The sequence below is a fragment of the Hirsutella rhossiliensis genome (genome assembly GCF_020360975.1).
Source record: "Hirsutella rhossiliensis strain HR02 chromosome Unknown scaffold00002, whole genome shotgun sequence".
Taxonomy (NCBI): Eukaryota; Fungi; Ascomycota; class Sordariomycetes; order Hypocreales; family Ophiocordycipitaceae; genus Hirsutella; species Hirsutella rhossiliensis.
The window spans coordinates 5,891,718-5,912,536 of NW_025408668.1; the positions used below are offsets into that span (position 1 = coordinate 5,891,718).

Consider the following 20,819-nt stretch of genomic DNA (forward strand, 5'->3'; position numbering starts at 1 on the left):
TTACTGCACTTGCTTGCATTCAGCAAATATCCCTCGACAACTGCCCAAACGGTAAGTAATGCTGCTTGTTTCCCCGCCCATGCAACGGCCCCCCCTCGGCGCCCGGAGCAGGAGCACTAAGCGAGAGGCCTGCCACTCTCCGATTCATCTCCCCTCCCCCCCGCGCCCTCCCCTTCTTCCCTTCTCCCTTCTCTTAATTACCAGCTGTCTGTCCGCGTCACTCAACTGCCGCCGACGCCGCCGCCCGCCAAGTTGGCCCCTCCCCAGGCCACCCTCCAGCCAAACTTGCGTTTATTATTTTAGACTCTGACTTGCCGATCAGGCTTTGTTATTAGCCTGGGCTCTCTTTCCCCTCTCCCACTCGCCCACCCCCGACGCGCTCTCTCTCAGTCAGCCAGCCCGACCAGCCAATTGCCATTCTGGCTCTGCACCTTGCGGAGCCTGGTCCTGTTCTTCGCTGACGTGGCTTGCTCTACTCTTCTTTTTTTCATTTTTAGTTTTCTCCTACCCTCGGCACCCCACGCTACTGCCCTTTTCGTATTGAGAAGGGGTGCTGCAAAGGGACTTTGAGAGAGAAAAAATTAAGATTTATATACATGACCCAACTCGTCGGTCGGTGTTATTAAACTACCGAAAGCCTCTGTAACTCGCCTTTAAATTACACCAGCACCGCCCGTCAACCAACCCCTGGCACCAACTCAAGAACCTGGAAAAACGAAAAACAAGGGACGAGAGAGAGAAACAGAGACAAAGACGAGCGCCTCCTCTCCCCTCATCTCTACATCCATCCTGGCCGCGACGGCAACTCGACGAACAAGAGCAAGACTTTAGCAACGTCGTCGACACAACATCATGGAAGAGCCTGTCGTGATTGACAACGCGGCGACGACGACGACGGTGCTGCCGGCGGTCGCGCCCCCAGAGGCCAAGTTGCCGGCCGCTGCGAGCGACAAGGAGTTGATGCCATCGGCAGGCGGAGGAGCATCGACGGCGACGGCAGAAGCAGCCGACTCAACGGCGCCGGCCGAGCGCGAGGAGAAGGCAGAGGCGTCGGAGACCAAGGCGACGAGGGCGCCCGAGGAGCCGCCCGCGCAACAACCACAGGCTCCCACGCCCCCGGCCGAACAGGAGCTGAGCCCGTCGCAGACGCTGGGCAAGAAGACGTCTCCGTCTGTTCAGCAGCAGCAGCAGCAACCGGGTCTCCGCAACGGGATGCCCCCAATGTGAGTAGTCGGCTTTTATTTCTCTCATTCTGCTTGTTTCCGCCCCCATCGCCACCACCACCATGATTGCGCATTTGTTCCCCCCCCCCGTCCCGGAGCCTTCACGCCTAGTCTTGAGTTGCATTGCCAGAAAGCTTCCCCTTTTTTTCTTTTCCGCCACGCCGAGTTTCGAGCACTTTGTCAAACTCGGGGTGCCAAGCTGGCACCCTCTCGCTAGGCGCGGCAGGAGCAGGCCAAGGTTCATTCACCGCATCATGCACTTTGGTCGCTCCTGCCCTCAACGCGCAGCACAAGCACAAGCACAGTGTCTGCAGAACAGCAAGTACCTCCCACCCTTGCGCTCCTTCTTGTTTTTCGTTGCGCCCGCGGCAGGCGGGACAAATAAGCAGAAACAGCGGGAGCGCTAGACTCAAAGCGCCTGCTCGCGCCGGTCCATCAGTTTCTCGTCCTCTGCATCTTCTCCCCCTTTCTGTCTTTTTCTCTCTCTCTCTTCCCCCGCCGTTTCGCCCCCCGCCCGCAATCAACTTGGACAACCCAACAAGCCAAGCGCTTGCCCTGGGGCCGTCGTCCTGTTTTTCTCTCCCCCCCGCAACACCCACCCACCCTGTCGACGACTTTCCTCTTCAGGAAGCCGCTTCTTGTTGATCGTCGAGGTGAGCCAGCCTTGCAAGACCCTCTTTGTCTCCCTCGGTAGTCAGTTGCACGCAGACTCTCTTTTCGCCGGTTGTGCATTTTGCTTTTCACTGCTATTATTCACTTGCACTTTCCATTTCCGTGTCTCTCGCGTCTGCATTGAAAAGCTTCTCTGCCGCACCCGAGTTAGCCGGTGCTTCTCCATGTCAACTATACCCTATTGTTATAATACGGCTGTGCCTGTTGCAGGCCGCGGATGCATCAGGCGCTTCTTCAACTGAACCGTTTGCTGCCGACTATGCTTCTCCACGGCCACGATTCGTGTCACTCCATCTTCCCATTCCCCCTTTAGGCAAGGCTCACGTTTCTCCATTTGCAATCTCTCGCATCCTTCCACATTATGCGCACGGCTCGATGCCTTATAGCGCCTGCCCCGCCCGCCGTGGCAAAGCAATGCTATAGCCCTCGCAAGTCACTCCTCACTCACCTTGGCTCTTGACCGCCCTCGTCGCCTTCCTCACTCTTCTTTTCATCCCGGACTTGCCTCTGTTACCCCTCTTCTTCATTCGTCATCTCTCTCTTCTTTTTCCTCCCTCATGCATTACTCGCACGCGCACCACCCCCATCCCTCTCATCCACCCAATATCGCTTCGCAGCATCCCTCAACCGTAGACTTTCTTCGTTTCTCGCAACACACCAAGCCCTCTCTGCCTGCCATGTCGGATCACCAAGATGGCCCCGGCGGGCCGTCGCCGCCGCCCCTCGTCCAGGAAACAGTCACTCACATGTCCTCTAGACACATCAACGGCCGCAAGAACAGTCCCTCCGACGACGTCGAGGCTGACAGCGAGCTGAGCGAGCCGGATAGCAACCTGCACTCACCCCCGGCCACAGGCCTGGAGGACGAAATCGTAGTTGGCGCAAAGGCCGACCGCCCTCACAAGACGTCGCCTCTGCGTGTCGTTTCCATGGACCAAGACCATGTCATGGAAGATGTTCGAGATGAGTCGTCGACCGGCTCCCACTATCCCAAACGCAAGCGCACGTCCCTCTATAACGACCTGAGCGAGACCAAGATGGAGATTTCCCAGGCCCAGCCCGTCATCGACACTAGATCGCCTCCTTTGTCGAGAGACGGCAAGTCGAAGCCGAACCGCCAGAGCTTGACTGGCGTTAAGGGCGTTCTCCTCGGTCACTGGAGAGACTCGACCGTCCCTGACGAGAGCAGGAAGCACGCTGTGATTGGCTTCATCGACGTCCGCGATCGTCTGCGCACCCGCGTCCAGCCTCAGACCAAGGAAGGCGAGTCTTTGACCGAAACCTACCCTCTACCTCCGGGTCCTGGGGGCAGCTGGGTGACGTTTGAGCGCGTCGTCTTCTCCGATCACCTTGTCGGCCTGGACCACTTCCACATCAAGGAGTACACTCGCCTCCGTTCCGTCGTTGCGCCCGAGGAGACCGAGGAGGAGCGAAAGGTGGCCGAGGTCGAAGCCGTCAGAGAAGCCGTCCGTCGCGTCAAGGAAAACCCGGCGACGGACAACCCCACGGCCGCGCCGGCCATTGCGTACGGCACCGACATCCCCGAGCACCTCGCCACCCCTAATCGCCCCGACGGCAAGAGACGCAAGGTCAGCGGCAGCTTCGCCCCAAGCGCCTCGACCCCGAGCGAGACGCCCGCCCCGGAGTCGCTCCGGTCGCAGACCCCCCCCCAGCCTATGGCCGCTCACCAAACCCGCTTTTCTATCGACCCCCTCCCTGGCACTCGCCCAACACGTATCCTCATCGGATACTGGAAACCATCGAGCGAGGCCCACCCGAGGGATCGCCATGCGGTGTACGGCATCCTTGGCCAAAACGATATGTTCCGGGTTAAGGTGGTGAGAGAGACGAGGGACGGGCGCTTTGTTGATGGTAATTTTCCTTCGGGCGCCGGTGCCTTATGGATCTCGTACGAGGAGGTGGAATTTGAGGATCACCTCAAGTCGCTCAACCGACAAGAGGTCAAGGAGTATTGCCGCATCCGGCAGTATCAGCTGGATCACGGCGAGACGGACGCAGACCGAATCGACAACGAAACAAAGGCCGTCTACGAGGCGCAGACCCGTGCCGGTTCCCTCTTCAAGCAGCCCAACAATGTCACCGTGCCAACCTTCAGCGCCGCCCCCACGCCCGATGCCGGCGTGGACCGGCCCGCCTCGAGGCTTGGTCACGGCGGCCACGAACTGCGCCAGTCACGTCGCATTGAGCCCCGACCGGACGGGCGCACGCTGCGGCAGGCCCTGACCGAGAGTGAGCTCCGCTCGGCCCAACGGATGCAGGGCGTCGAGGCCGCGGAGCGCACGAGCGCCCTGGCACGCCGTGAGATTGCCCGGGCCGAGGCGGCGCAGGGTCGTGCCGACCGCAAGGCTCTCACCCGAGAGCGTGCCGTGGCCGCCGCCACGGATGCTGTTACTGCCGCTGCCGCTGCCGCCGCCGCCGCCGCTGCGCCCGTTCCCTCGACCAACGGCCGGGCCCTCTTCCACGAGTCGGAGGAGATGCAGCGCCTGAATAAGGTCTGGGCGCGGCAGGAGTCTCTCCGCTTGAAGGGCGGCGCCGAGGACGCCAAGATGTACGACGGCGTCAAATACGAGCGCAAGCCGACTGGGCCCTTTATGGGGAAGCTTGTGTCGCAGGGCACCATTATCAACATTGATGGCGAAGACTACGTCGAGTACCGCGTCCTGACCAAGCCGTCGTTCTTTTAGTTTTGAAGGAGGCAACCTGCACGGGCAAAGCCCAGACGAGGGTCGCCCGGAATGCGGTGTCTACTCTGGCTCTCGGCATGCCGTGTCCGTGTGGAAGAGGTGCGCCTCAGCCAAGCACATGGAAAGATGGTCGGCTGTCAGGCGATGTGTGACGGTGGTGGAACCCGTGAGGGGAACCACCTCCTTGTTGGTTTTCCAGATGTCAGGATGGCGAGCCAGAGGGGGGAACCGCTTCCACGGCAGGACTTGGACCTCGTCTCGCCAAAACTCATCATTGGTGTGTGTTGCTCCGGTACATGAAGGCTCGCTGCCAGTTTCCCTCTACTCTTCTCATGCGCTGGGAAGATGCGGGTCCCTCTGGACGGCGGGGATTGGCAGATGAGGAGCCCCCTCGGATTCTGACATGCGCATCTGATCTCTATTATTACGCAAGGCAACATGGGGTGAATTCGACGGACCCTTGTTCTTCTTTTCGTTTCTTTTCATACGCTGCCGCGTTGGCAATGGCAAAATTTTTTTTTTATTCCCACTTTCCGCTTTCCTTGTTCCCTATCGAATGGCGACGGGCACAAACAGATTGGTCATGAGGCTTGCAAGAAGCAAACGCCGGCCCGAGGAGCCACATCTCCCCTTTCCTGTTTTCTTTATATATCTTTTCTTACTTTGTCTATAACTTACACTCACTCTCTGCTGTTGTCTCTTTCCATCTCCGACTCTGCCCGGGTTTCCCTCCCCCTCCCCCAGTCTGAGGTGAGAATTGTCCCGGTGGCGACCCATGCACGATATGGGCTGAGGGGGAATGAGGCTATGGTGATGCCGAGAGAGGAGAAGAGCGTGATCGGGGAGCAAACGGGGGGTAATGAGGCCTTGTGTGTCGCGGCTGGACAACGTCATTTTTGTCTCGTTTGGCTGGGGCATCGACCGAGCGAGGCTGTTTGGGAGACCAGAGTGGCATCGCGTCTGTTGGGAGGGGCGGAGGGAACTCGCCAGGAGAGGGACCGCTTGCTGGACCGAGACTTCTTTTGCAGCAGTACCGGGAGAATGGAGTTGGCAATAGGGGTTGGTCTTATACCCAATATGTGCAGTCTTAAAAAACATGGTTGCCAAACACTGCCTGTCGTTGACGAGGCTCAACTCATCTTATATTCCGGGTCCGTCGGTGATGCTGCTCTTGATTCGAAAAATCCCACGCTCCCCTTTGTTTTCCCTGTCTCTACATCCTCGCCCTGTCCCCCGGCGGCATCACCCTTCCCCCTCTCCTCAAATGAGCCCATGTGCGACCCGTCTCTCATGCCCAAAAGACGAGCGATCTCAGGAGATCGGGTCAGGCCACGGCCCTCCACACCCCTCGCCCCTCCGGTCATTACGCCACGTCGCTTCCACCGCGTGGCTGCGCCTCTTCCTTGTCCGGCGCCTCGTACCCCTCCGTCTTCATGTCCTTGAGCCCCAGCTCTTCCTCCTCCTCGGCGGTGCGGTCGTAGGCCTCCCTGGTGATCTTGGGGTCCGGCGCGGGCGGGTCGACGAGCGGCTGCACGAAGCTGCTCGCAAAGGGGTCCGCCAGGACGATGGTAAAGGCCCTGTCGCCGCGGATGGCGGCGTCGAGCCCGTCGAAGAAGGCCTGCCACTGGCCCCGCTCGCTGGCGGCCAGGGAGTCGCCGCCGCTGCTGGCGCTGGGCCCGTTGGCCTCGAAGATTTGGCCGTGGAGGTCGTTGCGCACCTGCGTCAGGAGGCCCTCGACAGTGGTGAAGCGGCCGCCGAGCGTGCCCGGGTTGACCTGTAGCTTGAGCTCCGGGCACTCCATGCCGCACGTCTCGCTCTTGAGGATGTCGCGCGCCAGGTCGACGGGACCGTCGACGCGGAGCGTAATCTTCTCGCCGCGCTCGGGTATCTCGCCGCCAGTCTTGACATCGTTGGAGCGGTAGCCGCAATCGTCGCAGACGGTCGACATGAGCACCACCTGCTTGAAGTGGGGGATGTCGACCATCTTCATGTGCGTCGTGCAGGGGTGCATGCAGCCCGGGCACGTGGCGGGGAAGCTGTAGACCTCGTTGGGGGCAATCTCGCCGTCAGCCGTGAGCTCGGGCGCGGCCGGCGCGTTGGCCCCGGCGCTATCCGAGAGGCCGAGGGCGGCGTTTTGCTCCGGTGTCCGGGCAAACTCTCGCTTCTCCCACTTGCCGACGCCGTCCTTGAGATCGGGCGCGATGAAGGAGTTGCCGGCCGGGTCGTCGACGTAGAAGCGGAAGGGGAACGCGTCGCCTGCCAGCATGGCGCGGGCCCTGGTGATGATTTCGGCCACCTTGGGGAAGTGTTCGGGCATCTGCTCCTTGCGCGCCTCCTGTCCCAGCTCGAGGTCGTCGACGACGGAGGTCAAAAGGCCCTCGACGTTGGTCAGCTGGCCGCGCCCGGCGGGGATCTCGAGATCCAGCTCGATGAACTTGACGGTGGCAGAGTCGGACTTGACCACTTGGCGGCCAAAGTCGTCGAGCGAGGTCAGGCGCAGTTCGTAGTGGGTGCCCTTGGGCTGCACAGTGCCGGCGGCCTGGATCTCGTTGTTCTGGGTGTTGCAGTGTTCGCAGGAGAAGGACATGATGACGACTTCACGGAAGTATGGGATGGCGGTCAGGAGGAGCCGAGTGACGCCCTAGGTGCAGAAGACAAGTCAGCGGCGAAAAGAAACAGATGGGCGGCGCGACTCACATTCTCTCCACAGTTCATGCACAGAGACTCGACTTCCTCGACGGCCCGTTGCTCGTCGTCGGCGACGTCGCCATTTGCAGCTGGCTCGGCGAGGCTCTCGACCTTTGTGCCGATGGCCTCGAAGAACTGGGACGGGTTCTGCGTCGCCTCACTGGTCTGTTCGTCTAACGGCATTCTATTTTCCGTGTCCCTCTGTGTTCCGTGGCTGGGAAGGCTATCGCAAGGGTAGAAAAGTGTCGATGGTGGTGGTTGTTAGTGGTGGTGGAGGGGCTCCGAATTTTTTGGAGGGGCAATTCTGGAAAGGCATTAATTATGTCATGGCATGGAAATTGGCGCGCCGGCCGAGCATCGGGTCTAGAATATTCGTGGACCATCAACCATCTCGTGCAGGTATCTTTTTCGCACGCAGCCCAGGAGAACGGACGGCTTTGCATCAACTTTGGATAGACGATAGGGGAGCAGAGCCGGGCCGATTGCTTGTTTAGGAGAAGTGAGGGTTGGCCGCTCATTTGCCCCTAAAGTCGGCCAGCGTCAGCGAGCTTGCTGAGCTCTGCTGCTGCTGCTGCTGCTGCTGGGAGAGCAGAGCCTGCAGGCCGGCCCTTCGATTCTTTGCCCGCTGCTTGCTGCTGGCATTTGCCGTCTTTTTAGACGCGTCTGTGTTCTTCGTCACCGCCGTTGTCGCCTCGGCCGCCGGCAGCCTGGGCCCCTTGCGGCGGCGGACGGCTTGTTCCGGGGCTGCGAGGTTGGTCTTGGTCAGTCGCTGGCAGCGGCCACAAGTCAAGACTTTGGTCCGTTTGGATGCCTCAGGAGGCGGCTTCCTCCCGGCCCCAGCGGACCTTCGCCGGCGAGCTTTGCACGTCTCGAGTTTCACCGTTGTACCCTGTCCGTGAATCATGATGTGGCCGCAGGCGGAGCAGACGTGCTGTCGCTGAAGCTCATGCTGGGGCACATTGGCATGGGAAAGGAGGTCGGCGCGATGCCTCATGAGGTGAGCCGATGTCTCGGGCGCCGCGCCGCGCAGTAGATGGGCAGCATCGGTTAGAAAATCGAGGCTTGCCGTCAGCTGACTCGAGGCCATGACGGGGGGCGCGAGGCTGCCTTGGTATGCTGTTGATATCAAGTTTCGATCTAATTCTTGGGGTCGTATTCTGAGGTTGCAAACGGCTGGCTTGCAGTTAGCGATGAGGGGGTGTTTGAATAGCACTGTGCTGGGCGTGGCGCTCGGCAGGACGACATTGGGCCATTGATATCCGGCCTTGTACCGGAGCCTACCCTGCACCCGTAAATGAGAAATAAAAACGTCACCATCACTCCTAACAAAATTGGGCGTGTCCAGCTTGAATAATATGTTGCGGAGGCAATGCTCCTGTGCTGGCTTTCTTCAAGCTCGGCGAATATCCCATGAAATTTCCTTGATGCTCACCTCCTCTCCCGCCTTGTCGTCATAGTCGTACCACTCCCCATCCACCAAGTCGATGCCCGTGAACTTGGTCCCAGACTCGGCGCCCTGGGCTGCCCAGTCTCCCTACAGGATGTCAGTCTACAGGCCAGCAAAAGACGCCGAGACGCGCACCTCCGGCTTGAATTCTGTAAACTCCAACCCCCGGCAGTCAAACTCAATCAACCTCTGGGCCTTGGGCGGCTCCGACTGCTCGTACGGGGCGGGGCCGCTCTTGATGGATGCAGACGACTCTCGCTGAGCATGTCAGCGCCTCCTCTCGTTGCAGAGAGCTTGATGAATCCAGACCTTGCAGTTTTTGCACCTCCAAACAAAGTTGGCCTCGCCGCGGCTGCCGCTCATCTCGTTGGTCTCCTGCATCATGCATGAGCACTCTTGTCCAGCCTCGGATCTGGGCTCAAGGCAAAGGGCGTACAAAGCGGTTCACTCCCACATAGTTGGCGTGCGACTCTCTGCAAGAGGTGCATTGAACCTTGAACATGTACCAGAACGGATTGTCCGCGGTGTCTTCGGGGCGCAAGCCGGTGACTCTTGAGAGACAAAGTCAGTTGGCTGGTTGCTCGGACGTGCCGTGTCTGATACCTACCCCGACAGTTCCGCCTTGAGCTCGAGGGCAAACATGCTGGCAGTCGACCGAGGCTCGAAATCATCAACGTAGTGAGCCCGACGACGATGACTTGCGATGTGGGGTGAAATCGACAATTGGGGCATCACGTGACCAGTCCTTGTCGCGACCAAATTGTCGGCCCGTCGTCTTTATCGCTCGCGGCTTCCAGATGGCCTCTGTGTGCGCCTCAGTCCCAAAGTCTTAGCCGCCACCAGCCCGGGGACGCATGTCGTCCCCCGCAGACGCAGCGTCGATGCAGGCTCTGTGGTCAAGAGCCGGCCAGTCCCACCGATGCGGCTGTAGGCCCTGCAACATTGCCCTGGCTGCGGCGAGAAGGCGAGCAGCAACGGCTGCCCGACGGCGCAAGCCGACCTTTGCCGAATTATTCACTGCATGCTACAGCTCCGTCTTCGCCACCGCCGCAGTCGTCGACGCCATACGGAAAGAGGATCGCCGACGCGACCTCGACCGTCTGCTGGAAGAGGCCCGCCGGGACCTGTCGGACCTGCAAGATCGCGAGCCATTCGCCGCTCCGGAAGGCGATGCCAGGACGCCCGACTTGTCCATTCAGCAGATGGACGCCCTCTGGCGTTGCCTCAAGACGATATACAAAACCAGACCCTACATGAAAGAGATACATAAGCCCGCCACCGTCACTGCCTCTCAGCTTTTCGCGAGCCTGAGAAGTGAGCGCTACGGCTGTCCGTCGGAAGAAACCCTGCGCGCTGCCAGCAGAACTGACTACGAGGAGCTCGAGAAGGCTGTCCTGGCCGATGAATCCGACGAGACACTCCTCTCGCGCGAGGCGCTGAACAAGGTGCAGCTGCTTCGCGAATCCACATCCGTCAAGCATCTCGTCAACAAGTTCCTGGCTCGCACCCTCAAGGTCGATAAACAGCCCGGCACGACCCCGTCGTTTGAAGAGGCGTGCATCTTGGCAAAGACGAGCCAAACGACGTACACATTTCGAAGCATCGATAGCGAATGGGCGAAACGCAATACCGTGCTCCTGAACCGACAATTGAGATCCATCATGAACAATCCGGATCTCCGGGTCAAGGAAAAAATGGGCAGGGTCTGCTACAACCTCCTCATTTCCGCGCATGCAGCAGACATGCATACATACAATACGCTCATCGTCGCGTTCGACAAGGCGGGACTGCACGGCTTTGCTGACGCGCTGGTCCATTCCTTTTTCCACGAGCGTCTACTACGACCCACGCCATCCACATTCGTCGCCATCCTTAACCACTACAAGGTGACCAGGAACCATGGCAGATTTCTCTACGCCCTCGCCTGTATAACGGGTGTCGACTGCAGGACCGGCGGGAAGCTAAGACGGAGGCATGTCGAGGACGTCGAGCGCAGCCCCATGCTTCTCGACTGGGCCTTGGACGTCCGGCTGCGGACTCTGAGCGGATCCTGGGTGTGGGAGCACGTTCCGCCGACCCGAGCCTTGGTGGAAGAGGCTATTTACGGCCTGCTGCATTTCAAACTCTTTGAGCAGGCCGCCTCCTTCTTCCTCACGTGCGTGCGGTGGGGGGTTGGCCTGAGCACAAAGGTGGTCAAGCAGGTGCTGGACGAGTGCGTGGTCGCCATGGACTGGAAAGGGGCCCTTCAATTAATACGTGGCCTAATGACGTGCAAAAAACAGTGGAAGGTGATGCTGTTGACGGGAGACGGCGCCACAGACTGGTACTTGATCAGTCGCATCTACGCCTTGCTCGATCTCTGCGGCCTGCGTAGCCCCGGAGGGCGGGTGTCCGCCGCCTGCTTGGCCAACCTGGACATATCGGGATCGGAGCTTGGCGGACTGATGGAAGCCCTGGAGGAGCAGGTGTCGGAACTCGACCGGATGTGCCTCCCCGCGGCCGACGCTCCAGCGACCAAGGCCGTCAAGGGTGGGCAAGAGGGGGCATGCCCGAAGACCAGGCTTATGCAAATCGAGAGCGTCTGGAAGGACTACGTCTACGTGAGGAAGACGACAAGCTCCATTGAAAGCAAACTGCTGAAACCCGACTTTTCGATCGAGTTCCGCACTTCGATGGCGTTGCATATCGGAAATGCCGCTGTCCAGCGAGCCATTCAGCTCAGGCAGGAGACGGAGCAGCTGGTGGGAACGGCCACCTTCCAAAGCCCCGGGTGGCAAGGATTTCGGCAAGGGGCAGCCGTGGGCAGCGTGCCAAAGCGAAAGCGAGGATCAGTCGGCAGTACCGGTGAGGGATCGGAGGCGTGGAAATTACAACCGGACATGACCAAACCCAAGCCACGGATGCACGAGGTTGAAGTATCACCAGCAAGCATCTCGGAGGTGCTGACTCGGCAGCGGGCGAGAGCGTAGACCAGAGATGAACCCTAGCAAACGAGCTACATAGGTATATACTATAGCACTCTACCGGCCTTACAGAAGCTTGGACGAAGGGAGGAGGAGGATGGAACGAGCTCGGTCCGGAGGAGGCCGGGCCCCTTGTTGAGCTGGACCCGCCCGGGGGTGGGATGCGGCCAAGAGCCTTGTTTGGGATCGAGTCCCGCACCGAGCGCGAGTTGCTGAATCATTGAGTAAATGAAGTGCATCTTGTATGGTACAACAGCATGTGCGGTCATTATCGCGTAGCAGTTGTGTGTTTATGTAGTGTGTGTGTCGCAGCCGGCCGTCTATGGATGACGAGGCCGGTAGGCATGTATCAAGGCGCCGGGATTCGTGGTCCAGTCACGGAGCGACAATGGTCCACGGTGGCCAACAGGCCGCTGGAAATGGCCGGTCGGTCGGCGGGCGGAGGGTGCTGCTAGGTAGACGCCCCCCCTCGGCCTTCGGCTACCTACGAGGTACAGTACTTGCTACCTGGTACTGTGCAAGGCTTTACAGAGGCAAGGTACTGTACAGGCCACCGAAGCCAGGCCCAGTACGGTACAGTACATGTAGTAAAGTATTGCACTGTACGGATACGCTCTGACATTTCCGGTGAGGTAGGTACGGATATGTATGCTCGACCGACTTTTCCCCACATGACGGAATTCTCTGCGCTTTCCCATAATTCGGCTGCAAGAACTAATTATTGCTGGTGGCCACGGCGTGGGGCGGGAAAGAGCGAGAAAAGAGACTTGAGGAGGCCAAAAGAAAACGCTCTTTTGTTCTACCTGCGAAACGACGCAAAGGATGGCCGCGAGAGATGAAAACAAGCAGCTCGCCAAGCCGATGCGTTAGATGCGCGCGTCTCGCCGTGCCGCCGTTTGCCGCCGCGGGCCCGTACACACACCTACAGTGGTGTGCCGTGCCGTGCGCGTGCCGTGTGCGTGGGCCGGGGGCACGCCAAGCAGCGGGCGCTTGGCACTGTGACTTAGCAAAGTCTCACGATATTATACACAGTTAAGTATTGGATTGGCGCCGTCCAGCTTGGACGCCGGGGAGCGTTGTCACCACGCGGCGTCGCAACTCTCTCCGTCTTTGCCTCGCGGATCTCGCGGCCTTCCTCCACTTATCTTGAGCGCCGTCCGCCCTCCCACACAACTTTTGTCCCTGTTTGGCGCGCCGACTTGGTTCTTCTTCCCTCTCACTCTGACGCTCACCTCGCTCAGTCTAGCGCGACGGACCTCTTCCATTGGCTCTTGCCAGCAACACCGCCCGTCGCGTCTGTCGATCAGGGCCCAAGGGGACCCGGAAAGCCGACTCGCCTGGCCGTCTGCGCGCGTTGCTGCGCCCTCGAGCTTCGTCTTGCGGCAGCATGAAATTTGGACGCAAGTGAGTAGCCTCTGCGCTCAAGACGACGGCGTTTGCTGAGACGGGACCTTGCAAAGTCTTCCGCGCAACCAGGTGCCCGAGTGGGCGGCCTTCTACATTAACTACAAGGGCCTCAAGAAACTCGTCAAAGCCGCGTCGCAAAAGGCCAAGAATGGAGAGGCCGTGGATCCAGCAGGTGGGCGGCCCTGCCAGACTCGTCTTCGGGGCTGAACCCCGTCCCCTGACCCACTGCAGAGCTCTTCTTCGCCCTTGACCGCAACCTCGAGGACGTCGACTCCTTCTACAACAAAAAGTATGCCGAGGCCTGCCGGCGCCTCAACATACTGCACAACCGCTATGGGCGCGTCCCGGATGTCGTGGCCACGCTCGACCGGGACGAGGTCGAGGAGGTCATGGGCGCCCTGCTCGAGCTGAGGACCCAGCTGCGAAACCTCCAGTGGTTTGGCGAAATCAACCGCAGGGGCTTCGTCAAGATCACAAAGAAGCTCGACAAAAAGGTCCCTGGCATCTCGTCCCAGCACAGCTACATCTCCACAAAGGTCGACCCCAAGCCCTTTGCCAAGGATGCCCACATCGCCCGGCTGCTCGTCGAGATCAATCGCTGGCTCTCCGTCCTCGGCGACGCCCAGAACATCGACGACTCCACCTCGGACCGCTCTACCCGCTCCCTCGGCCGAGCCTCGGCCAAGGCCATGCTCCATCTCCCGCAGGCCCAGCTCGACACCTTGGATCAGGCTGTTCGCCGCGACGACGTGGCCTCGCTCACGTCCGGACTGGACGAGGCCAATCTCGGCACAGAGACGCAAGCTCAGGGCTTGCTGCTCAATCTCCTCCAGCGCTCCATCTCGGCTCGCTCCAAGGCCTGCATCGCCTACCTCCTCCCTCTCATCAAGGACCTGGACGAGCCCGACGACATCAACGGTCGCAATTGCATCCACAGACTTGTCATCCACATCGGCCGCACCAAGTTGGCGCCGCCCAATGAGGACAGCCCAAAGGCCTTTCCGGTGCCGGCTGGAACGCAGTTCATCAATGGACACCTCCAGCCCGCCGTCTCGTCCACCGCTCCCGCCAAGGCCATCAACACAAACGAGAATGAGCATCTCGGCAAGGACGACGAGGCGGTGCAGATACTCGTCTGCCTCCTTCAGCTGCTGGGGCCGGAGCAACGACACGCCCTGAAGAGTCGCGACACCTTCGGGCGTCTGCCGCTTCACTATGCGGCCCAGTTCGGCTCCGTCATCGTCTGCCAACTCATCATGGCCAAGATGCAAGAGTGGAACCAGTTCCACGTCCAGGACGGCATCGACGCCCCAGAATGGCAGGACAATGACGGCTATGCTCCGTTGCATCTCAGCGTCATCGGCGGGCATCCGTTGACGACCCGAGCCTTGCTGCAGGGTGAGAACTGGCAGGGTAGCAGCGAGGCCAAGGTGCAATTGCGCAAGACCATCTCTAAATCTGGCGCTGTGCTTGCTCTCGCGACAAAGTCCAACTACGAGCCCATTGTCGAGATGCTCGTCAATGCCGACGTCGACATCAACTGGACCGACAAGACGGGCGAATCGGCCCTCCACATCGCCGCCCGGTTTGGCCACGTCGGCTGCGCCCGCATCATCATCAAGGGCAGCGATTCTCAACAGGCGAATCTCGAGATCACCGAGAACTCGTACTCGTGGACGCCGCTGCACGTGGCCGCCGTCGATGGCTCCATCACCGTCGTGCAGCTGCTGGTCAGTGCCGGGGCCGACGTCTCCCGGCCCGACGCGTCGGGCTGGACGGCCAAGGAACACGCGGCCCTGCGCGGCCATATGGACATTGCTCGGCTCCTCGCCTCGCACACAAACGACGAGGAGGCCGCGTCTAGGGTGGCCGCGGGACTGCAGGCGTCCAACCCCCCCGAGGGTTCCTCCATTGACGAGCGACGCTCCAACGGATCTACCTCAAACGGGGGCCCGCGGCCTGCCGAGCCGGTCAAGAGCTTCGGTCACCGCTATCTGACCAACGAGAGTCTAGTCCTCGTCAGCCTCGGTACCATGGACGTTCGGAAGAGTACGGACGCCGTCAGCCTCGACCGTGTCCCTCTCACCGAGGCGCACAATACGCAGTTGGACACGGCGCTGTCGGTGGTTGTCACTGCCAACGGCGCGCAAGGCGAACCAACCATCATCGACCTGCCGGTGCACGAGGGCATCTCGACGGAGCCCGTCGTGTTCACCACTGGGGACGCCACCAAGGTCAAGCTCTTGTTCGACATTGTCCCGACGTACTCGGGCAGCGAGAAGAACAAGATTGGCCGGGCCGTCGCCCTGCTGTCCTCGATCAAGCCGACGCTCGGCACCCAGCGGGTCAACCTCCAGGGCGACGTGTGCGTTCCCATCATGTCGGGCAACCTGGAAGTCATCGGGACCGTCAACTTCAACTTCCTCGTCATCACCCCCTTTTACCACCCCAACATGGAGGTCACGTCTCAGCAGACGTATTGGAAGAAGCTTGACTCCACCATGGTCATCGGCCACCGTGGCCTGGGCAAGAACCTCACGTCCAACAAGTCTCTGCAGCTGGGCGAGAATACGCTGCCTTCATTCATTGCCGCGGCCAACCTGGGCGCGCAATACGTCGAGTTTGACGTTCAGCTCACCAAGGACCACGTTCCCGTCATCTACCACGACTTTCTCGTCAGCGAAACCGGCATCGACGCTCCGGTGCATACCCTCACCCTGGAACAGTTTCTCCACATCAACTCAGACAAGAGGAGGGACGCGGCGCAGAACAGCAACGTACTGGGCCGAGCTGCGCCGCGAGATCGGTCGCCGCGGGCGCGTAGTAACAGCTTCGCGCCGCAGCGCTCGCTGTCGATGGGCTACGCGGGAAGCGGGCACGACGAGATGGAGGAGCGCATGAAGCACACGCGCGACTTCAAAGAAAAGGGCTACAAGGCCAACTCTCGGGGCAACTTCATCCAGGCGCCGTTCGCGACCCTCGAGGACCTTTTCCGCAAGCTGCCAGAGGAGATTGGGTTCAACATTGAGCTCAAGTACCCCATGCTGCACGAGAGCGAGGAGCACGAGATGGACACGTACGCGGTCGAGCTCAACTCGTTTTGCGACACGGTGCTCTCCAAGGTCTACGACCTGGCCGGGTTCCGGCACATCATCTTCAGCTCGTTCAACCCCGACATTTGCCTCTGCCTCAGCTTCAAGCAGCCGTCGATCCCCATCCTCTTCCTCACCGATGCCGGGTGCAGCACGGTGGGCGACATTCGAGCCTCGTCGCTGCAGGAGGCCATCCGTTTCGCGAGCCGCTGGAACTTGCTCGGCATCGTGTCGGCGGCGGAGCCCCTCATCAACAGCCCGAGGCTCGTGAGGGTCGTCAAGGAGCTCGGGCTGGTGTGTGTCAGCTACGGCGTGCTGAACAATGACCCGACTCTGGTTCAGGTAAGCTTTGTCAGACACGGTCTCGGCGCATTGCACGAAACAGCGCCGATCAAGAGCATGCTGGCTAACACTCCTCTGCAGCGACAAGTCAAGGAGGGCATAGATGCCGTCATCGTCGACAGCGTCCTGGCCATTCGCAAGGGCCTCACGAGTGCCGATGGCAGCGGAGACCAATCGACAGACACCATGTCTGAGACAGACAAGGAACAAAAGTCATGGGAGTAGGAGGCAGCGATTGCATTTGGACCAAGCATGGAGGTATTTTTGAGGAGCACCTCCCACACAGGCTTCATCTATTTTGGGATTTGAGCATGACAGGAACACTGCTTAGCAAAAGCTACAGGCATTAGAACTACCGAAGCACTGCAAAGATGCGACGAGAAAGGATTGGGAACTTAGACATGGCCGAGAATGTGGCCAGTTCTATTGCCGGTGGTGTCTTGGAGAATGGCCTGATGACTGAGAGGGAACGGCAAGCCGAACCAACTTCAGACATTGCCTGTGGCGACTTCAGTAGTGGCTTGTGGTGTCGTCTCTTTTCCTCTTTGAACAGCCATCTAAGCACTTGGGAGGTGGGCGCACCACCCCCCTCCCCCTCTGCCCCTCCGCTCGACCTCATCGACAAGACGTGCTCCTTTCTTTTGACCATCTTCTCTCTTCCTCTTCCTCTTCCTCCGGTGATCTTTGCCCTGTGTCCCGCGGTGCGAGCGGCAACGAACCAGGAAGCTGGGAAACTGCGCTGTACCGTCGCACGAGGACTGGGACCAGGATGGCTGCATGCATGGTCTACGCAGGGCGTGACGTGGCTTGGTGAGCTCGCAGGCCTGCCAAGTCCCCAAGTCCCGACCCTGAGCTTCTCAATCGAGAGCGAACAGGCATGACATGGCCGATCTCTCTGCCGCGGCCACCCCTCTCTGTTCGCCATGCCGGAGGCCTGCGCTTCCCGAGCAGAGAGGGGCGCCCTGGACACACAGACGTGAGGCTCGTTGGCCTTTTCCTCTCTTGCCCCTTCTTATCACGCCATATCAGTCCCACTTCCACGGGGTGGCGGGTGGTTCGTGATGCGCCTTACTGAGGGAGGGAAGGGGAACGAAGCAAAGATGACCGCCACGGCACCGAGGAGAGACGACCGTCGTTGGTCGTCGGACGTCGGATATGACAGATCACAGCCTTGGAAGATACCGCGTGAGTTTGGAGCGTCGACAAAAGCACATAACGGTCACTTGACTGGACCTGATGTACGAATAGGGATATGTAAGTATGCATGCATGCGGGAAGAGTGCATGTGGCAAAGAGGGGGCATCGGGGTTTCCCTCCTCTTATTGTGTCAGACTTTTTCCCTCGACCTGCTGTTTACTTTCCTTTTTGCTTGGCTTTGGAGCCTGCTGCGCGTGGCTTGGGTCGATACGTGACGAGGGGGAAAAAGGGGGGGGGGGGGGGGGTGTGACGGAGTCGTGACTGGTGGACGGATGGAGACATGAGTTTGGGATCGAGAGGGTTGGCAGGACGGGCCGGCGCATGCAGCCAGGCAGACAGTGGACGACACGGGGCATCCAGGGGGTCTCCTGGCTCCTGCTGCCGGACGCACGTCCGCACGTTGGCACAGGCACGAGTGTCCACTGCCTTGGATGTCATGTTGGATGTAATGTTGGATGTAATGCCCATCTGGGAGGAGGGGCCGGGCGTGGAGCGAGTGAGAGGCGAGGAGGGAGAGGCGGCACGGGCGATGGCGGCGGCGAGCTTTGGACGACACTCGGGGGGGGTGGATGGGTTGAGCAGTCAGTGGTACGATTGGGGCGGCGGACGATGAAGGATGACGACGGCGATGCGAGAGAGCGTGTGCCGCCGTGCTGCTGCCGGCCCGTTTGTGCCTAGCCTCGATGGTCTGGCTTACACAAGTCCGGGCGTCGGGATGCCACCCCCTCCCCTCTTGGTGTCCCTTCTTGGTGTCCCATGGGACTGGACAAGACAAGCAGCGGGGGCCGGAACGTGTTTGAAGAAGCTCCTCGTGGCCGGAAGACGGGAGCGGGACCTTGACAAGGTGTTGAATATCCCAGCATCCGGGTGATATCCGTACGTCTCCCCTCGATGTTCGAAAAAGGGGGGGGAGGGGGCGTGTATGCCCGGTGACACTCCTCCGCCTTCCCCGCAAGAGTGACAAGGAAAACCAGAAACCCACGGCAAGAGTCTTGCAAATAAGTAATGTACATATATGCAAAAGACGGGAACGGAGAAGCGAAGAGAGAGAAAACCAAGAGCGAAAAAGAAAGGAAGAGAGGGACAAGAGAAGCTGAGCCCCGAGGGTGAGGGTGAGGGTGTGCGTGTGCGTGCGTGTGTAGACGGAGCATGCATGTACGTCGTCTTGTGTGTCGGTCCGCCTTGCGTCGTCGTCGAGCCCATCGGATGCATCGTCTGGGGTAGCGGAAGCTGCCATGTACGCTGCTGCAGCATAGGGGGAGGGGAGGGGAGGGGCATCGTGCATGTCGTGGCGCCGCCTTGGCCCGATTGGGCCTTTCTTTGCTTTCTCGGGATTTACCCTCTTGATTCTCGCTGTCCGGGGGGGGCGAGGGGGGTGGTGAGCAACCGGCATGGGGGTATCGAAAAGGGTGGGAGGGAGGAACCCGCTGCTGGGACGGGGATGTACATACAGAGAGGAGACTATGTGGATGGTATATGTAGCATGTAATGGGCAATTTGACGTCTTGAAGCCCATCTCTATATCTTGCCCTTTCGTGACACCTCCTCACGCGCCCAAGTTGAGGCCGTGTAAGTTGGGGGGGGGGGGATAGGCCAAATGCCGTGGCTACTACCAAGTACGTATTTTGCTTCACCCCCCCAGTATCGGCGACGTCGGCACGCAGGAGACGGACGGAAGCTAGCAGGGGAAAAGAAAGGCGCTGGGTTCCGAGGCGGACGGGCGGGCACTAAGTACTACACAGCGGCGGCGGCGGCGGCGGAGTAGCAGGAGGAGGAGGAGGTTGGGGGTGAGGAACTTGTCAGATGGCGGGTGCATGGGAAGCTCACCACGGATCACGGGCAAAAAAAGAAAAGAGCAGGGACCGAGGATGGCTTGCGATGTCAAAGGCGAGCAAGACGTTGGACGGCTCCCAAGACTGAGAATGGGAAGAAGCTTGAATGGGAGAAACCGATGGCACTACTGCATGGTTGTTGTGATGCGAACCTCGCGGCGGCCAATCATCCATGGCCGTCGCTTTTCCCATCCTGCCTCATTTCCCTTCCTTTTCCTCTCCTCGCGACACTCGCCATCATCCTGCTTTCTTTTTCCCCCTCGCTTCAACTTCCCTTTTACCCACACACCATCCCCCCGGTTCCATTCGTCCCTGTTGCAGGTGGACGCCGCCGCCGCCCCTGCTGCTGGCAGTCTTGCTTTTCCACGCATCATCACATCTCAGATGGGCCGCATGCTGCCCATCCCCCCCCCGCGATGGCAAGTTGCAGATCATTCTCAAGCCCTTCTTGGACCAGGAGTCAACCGAACCCCCTCCCCACAGATCAACATCACACGCCACATGTTCTCCATCGAGACATGCACGCGTGGGAGGGGGGAGATGAGATGAGATGAAGCGGGCAGGCGAGACCGGAGCGGAGCCGGGCAGGGGGGAAGTGAGTGGACAGGTGGTCCGTTTTGAGAACGGCAAAGGAGGAATATGAGCGTGAAAAGAGGGAATCAAAAGGATGGGAAAAGTAAAAAACAATAAAAGCGAGGTTCGGCGGCCCCCGGGAAAGAAGTTGGACAAGGGAACAGAACAGGCACAGAGACGTACAGAAGAGACAGAGAGCAAAGAGTGACGAGCCAGGAAACATGTTCCCCGAAGAAACAGCTCAATGTCGCGGCCCGGCCCCATCGGGAATACGACTTCAGAACGCCGCCAGGGCAACACGGAAGAGGTTCCCGAGCTGCCCTGTCAGTCCCCTGTTTTCTTTGCTCCCTTGGCCGGAGTTGCAGCAAGCGGTCCAAGAAAGGCATCCCGAGGCAGCTCGAGCCCCCATGTCCATTCTCCGTTCCCGGGCATAACGGGGTCCGTACGACTAACCACAGTCAATGGGAAGACGACGTGTTGGAAGAAGAGACGACGACACTGCATGTTCCGGTGGGGAATCGCCAATTGGCAGCCCTTGTCCTGCAAGCACTCGCTTGCTTTTTCAAACTCCCTCTCTCCTGGGCGCTCCCTCTGATGTGTTCGCCCTCCTTTCCCACGCCGTGACTTGCGCGACTCCCATCGGCGGCGCAGTCGCCTTTGCCCTTTCCCCGGCGAGGA

General features: G+C 60.0%; 6 protein-coding genes across 6 annotated transcripts; 4 read left to right on the plus strand and 2 right to left on the minus strand.

Annotated features, from left to right (window-relative positions):
- Positions 1-852: 852 nt before the first annotated feature.
- HRG_02284 (uncharacterized protein) lies at positions 853-1,227 on the plus strand (the record flags this gene model as incomplete). Its single annotated transcript, XM_044860755.1, has 1 exon — positions 853-1,227. The coding sequence occupies one exon, from the start codon at positions 853-855 to the stop codon at positions 1,225-1,227; it is 375 nt and encodes a 124-aa protein (XP_044724388.1).
- A 1,345-nt stretch (positions 1,228-2,572) lies between these two features.
- Positions 2,573-4,600, plus strand: HRG_02285 (tRNA splicing endonuclease subunit; the record flags this gene model as incomplete). Its single annotated transcript, XM_044860756.1, has 3 exons — positions 2,573-3,484; positions 3,557-3,733; positions 3,884-4,600. The coding sequence occupies 3 exons, from the start codon at positions 2,573-2,575 to the stop codon at positions 4,598-4,600; spliced, it is 1,806 nt and encodes a 601-aa protein (XP_044724389.1).
- Positions 4,601-5,963: 1,363 nt separating this feature from the next.
- HRG_02286 (ZPR1 zinc-finger domain-containing protein) lies at positions 5,964-8,375 on the minus strand (the record flags this gene model as incomplete). Its single annotated transcript, XM_044860757.1, has 4 exons — positions 5,964-7,241; positions 7,298-7,423; positions 7,842-8,032; positions 8,177-8,375. The coding sequence occupies 4 exons, from the start codon at positions 8,373-8,375 to the stop codon at positions 5,964-5,966; spliced, it is 1,794 nt and encodes a 597-aa protein (XP_044724390.1).
- A 303-nt stretch (positions 8,376-8,678) lies between these two features.
- On the minus strand, positions 8,679-9,377 carry HRG_02287 (uncharacterized protein; the record flags this gene model as incomplete). Its single annotated transcript, XM_044860758.1, has 5 exons — positions 8,679-8,822; positions 8,871-8,993; positions 9,045-9,110; positions 9,172-9,286; positions 9,343-9,377. The coding sequence occupies 5 exons, from the start codon at positions 9,375-9,377 to the stop codon at positions 8,679-8,681; spliced, it is 483 nt and encodes a 160-aa protein (XP_044724391.1).
- Positions 9,378-9,616: 239 nt separating this feature from the next.
- HRG_02288 (pentatricopeptide repeat domain-containing protein) lies at positions 9,617-11,704 on the plus strand (the record flags this gene model as incomplete). Its single annotated transcript, XM_044860759.1, has 1 exon — positions 9,617-11,704. The coding sequence occupies one exon, from the start codon at positions 9,617-9,619 to the stop codon at positions 11,702-11,704; it is 2,088 nt and encodes a 695-aa protein (XP_044724392.1).
- A 1,381-nt stretch (positions 11,705-13,085) lies between these two features.
- On the plus strand, positions 13,086-16,764 carry HRG_02289 (glycerophosphoryl diester phosphodiesterase family domain-containing protein; the record flags this gene model as incomplete). The annotated part of the gene is made up of 6 exons (XM_044860760.1): positions 13,086-13,102; positions 13,159-13,277; positions 13,337-14,109; positions 14,179-15,882; positions 15,949-16,539; positions 16,621-16,764. 6 exons carry the CDS (start codon positions 13,086-13,088, stop codon positions 16,762-16,764), a joined length of 3,348 nt encoding a protein of 1,115 aa, XP_044724393.1.
- Positions 16,765-20,819: the final 4,055 nt, after the last annotated feature.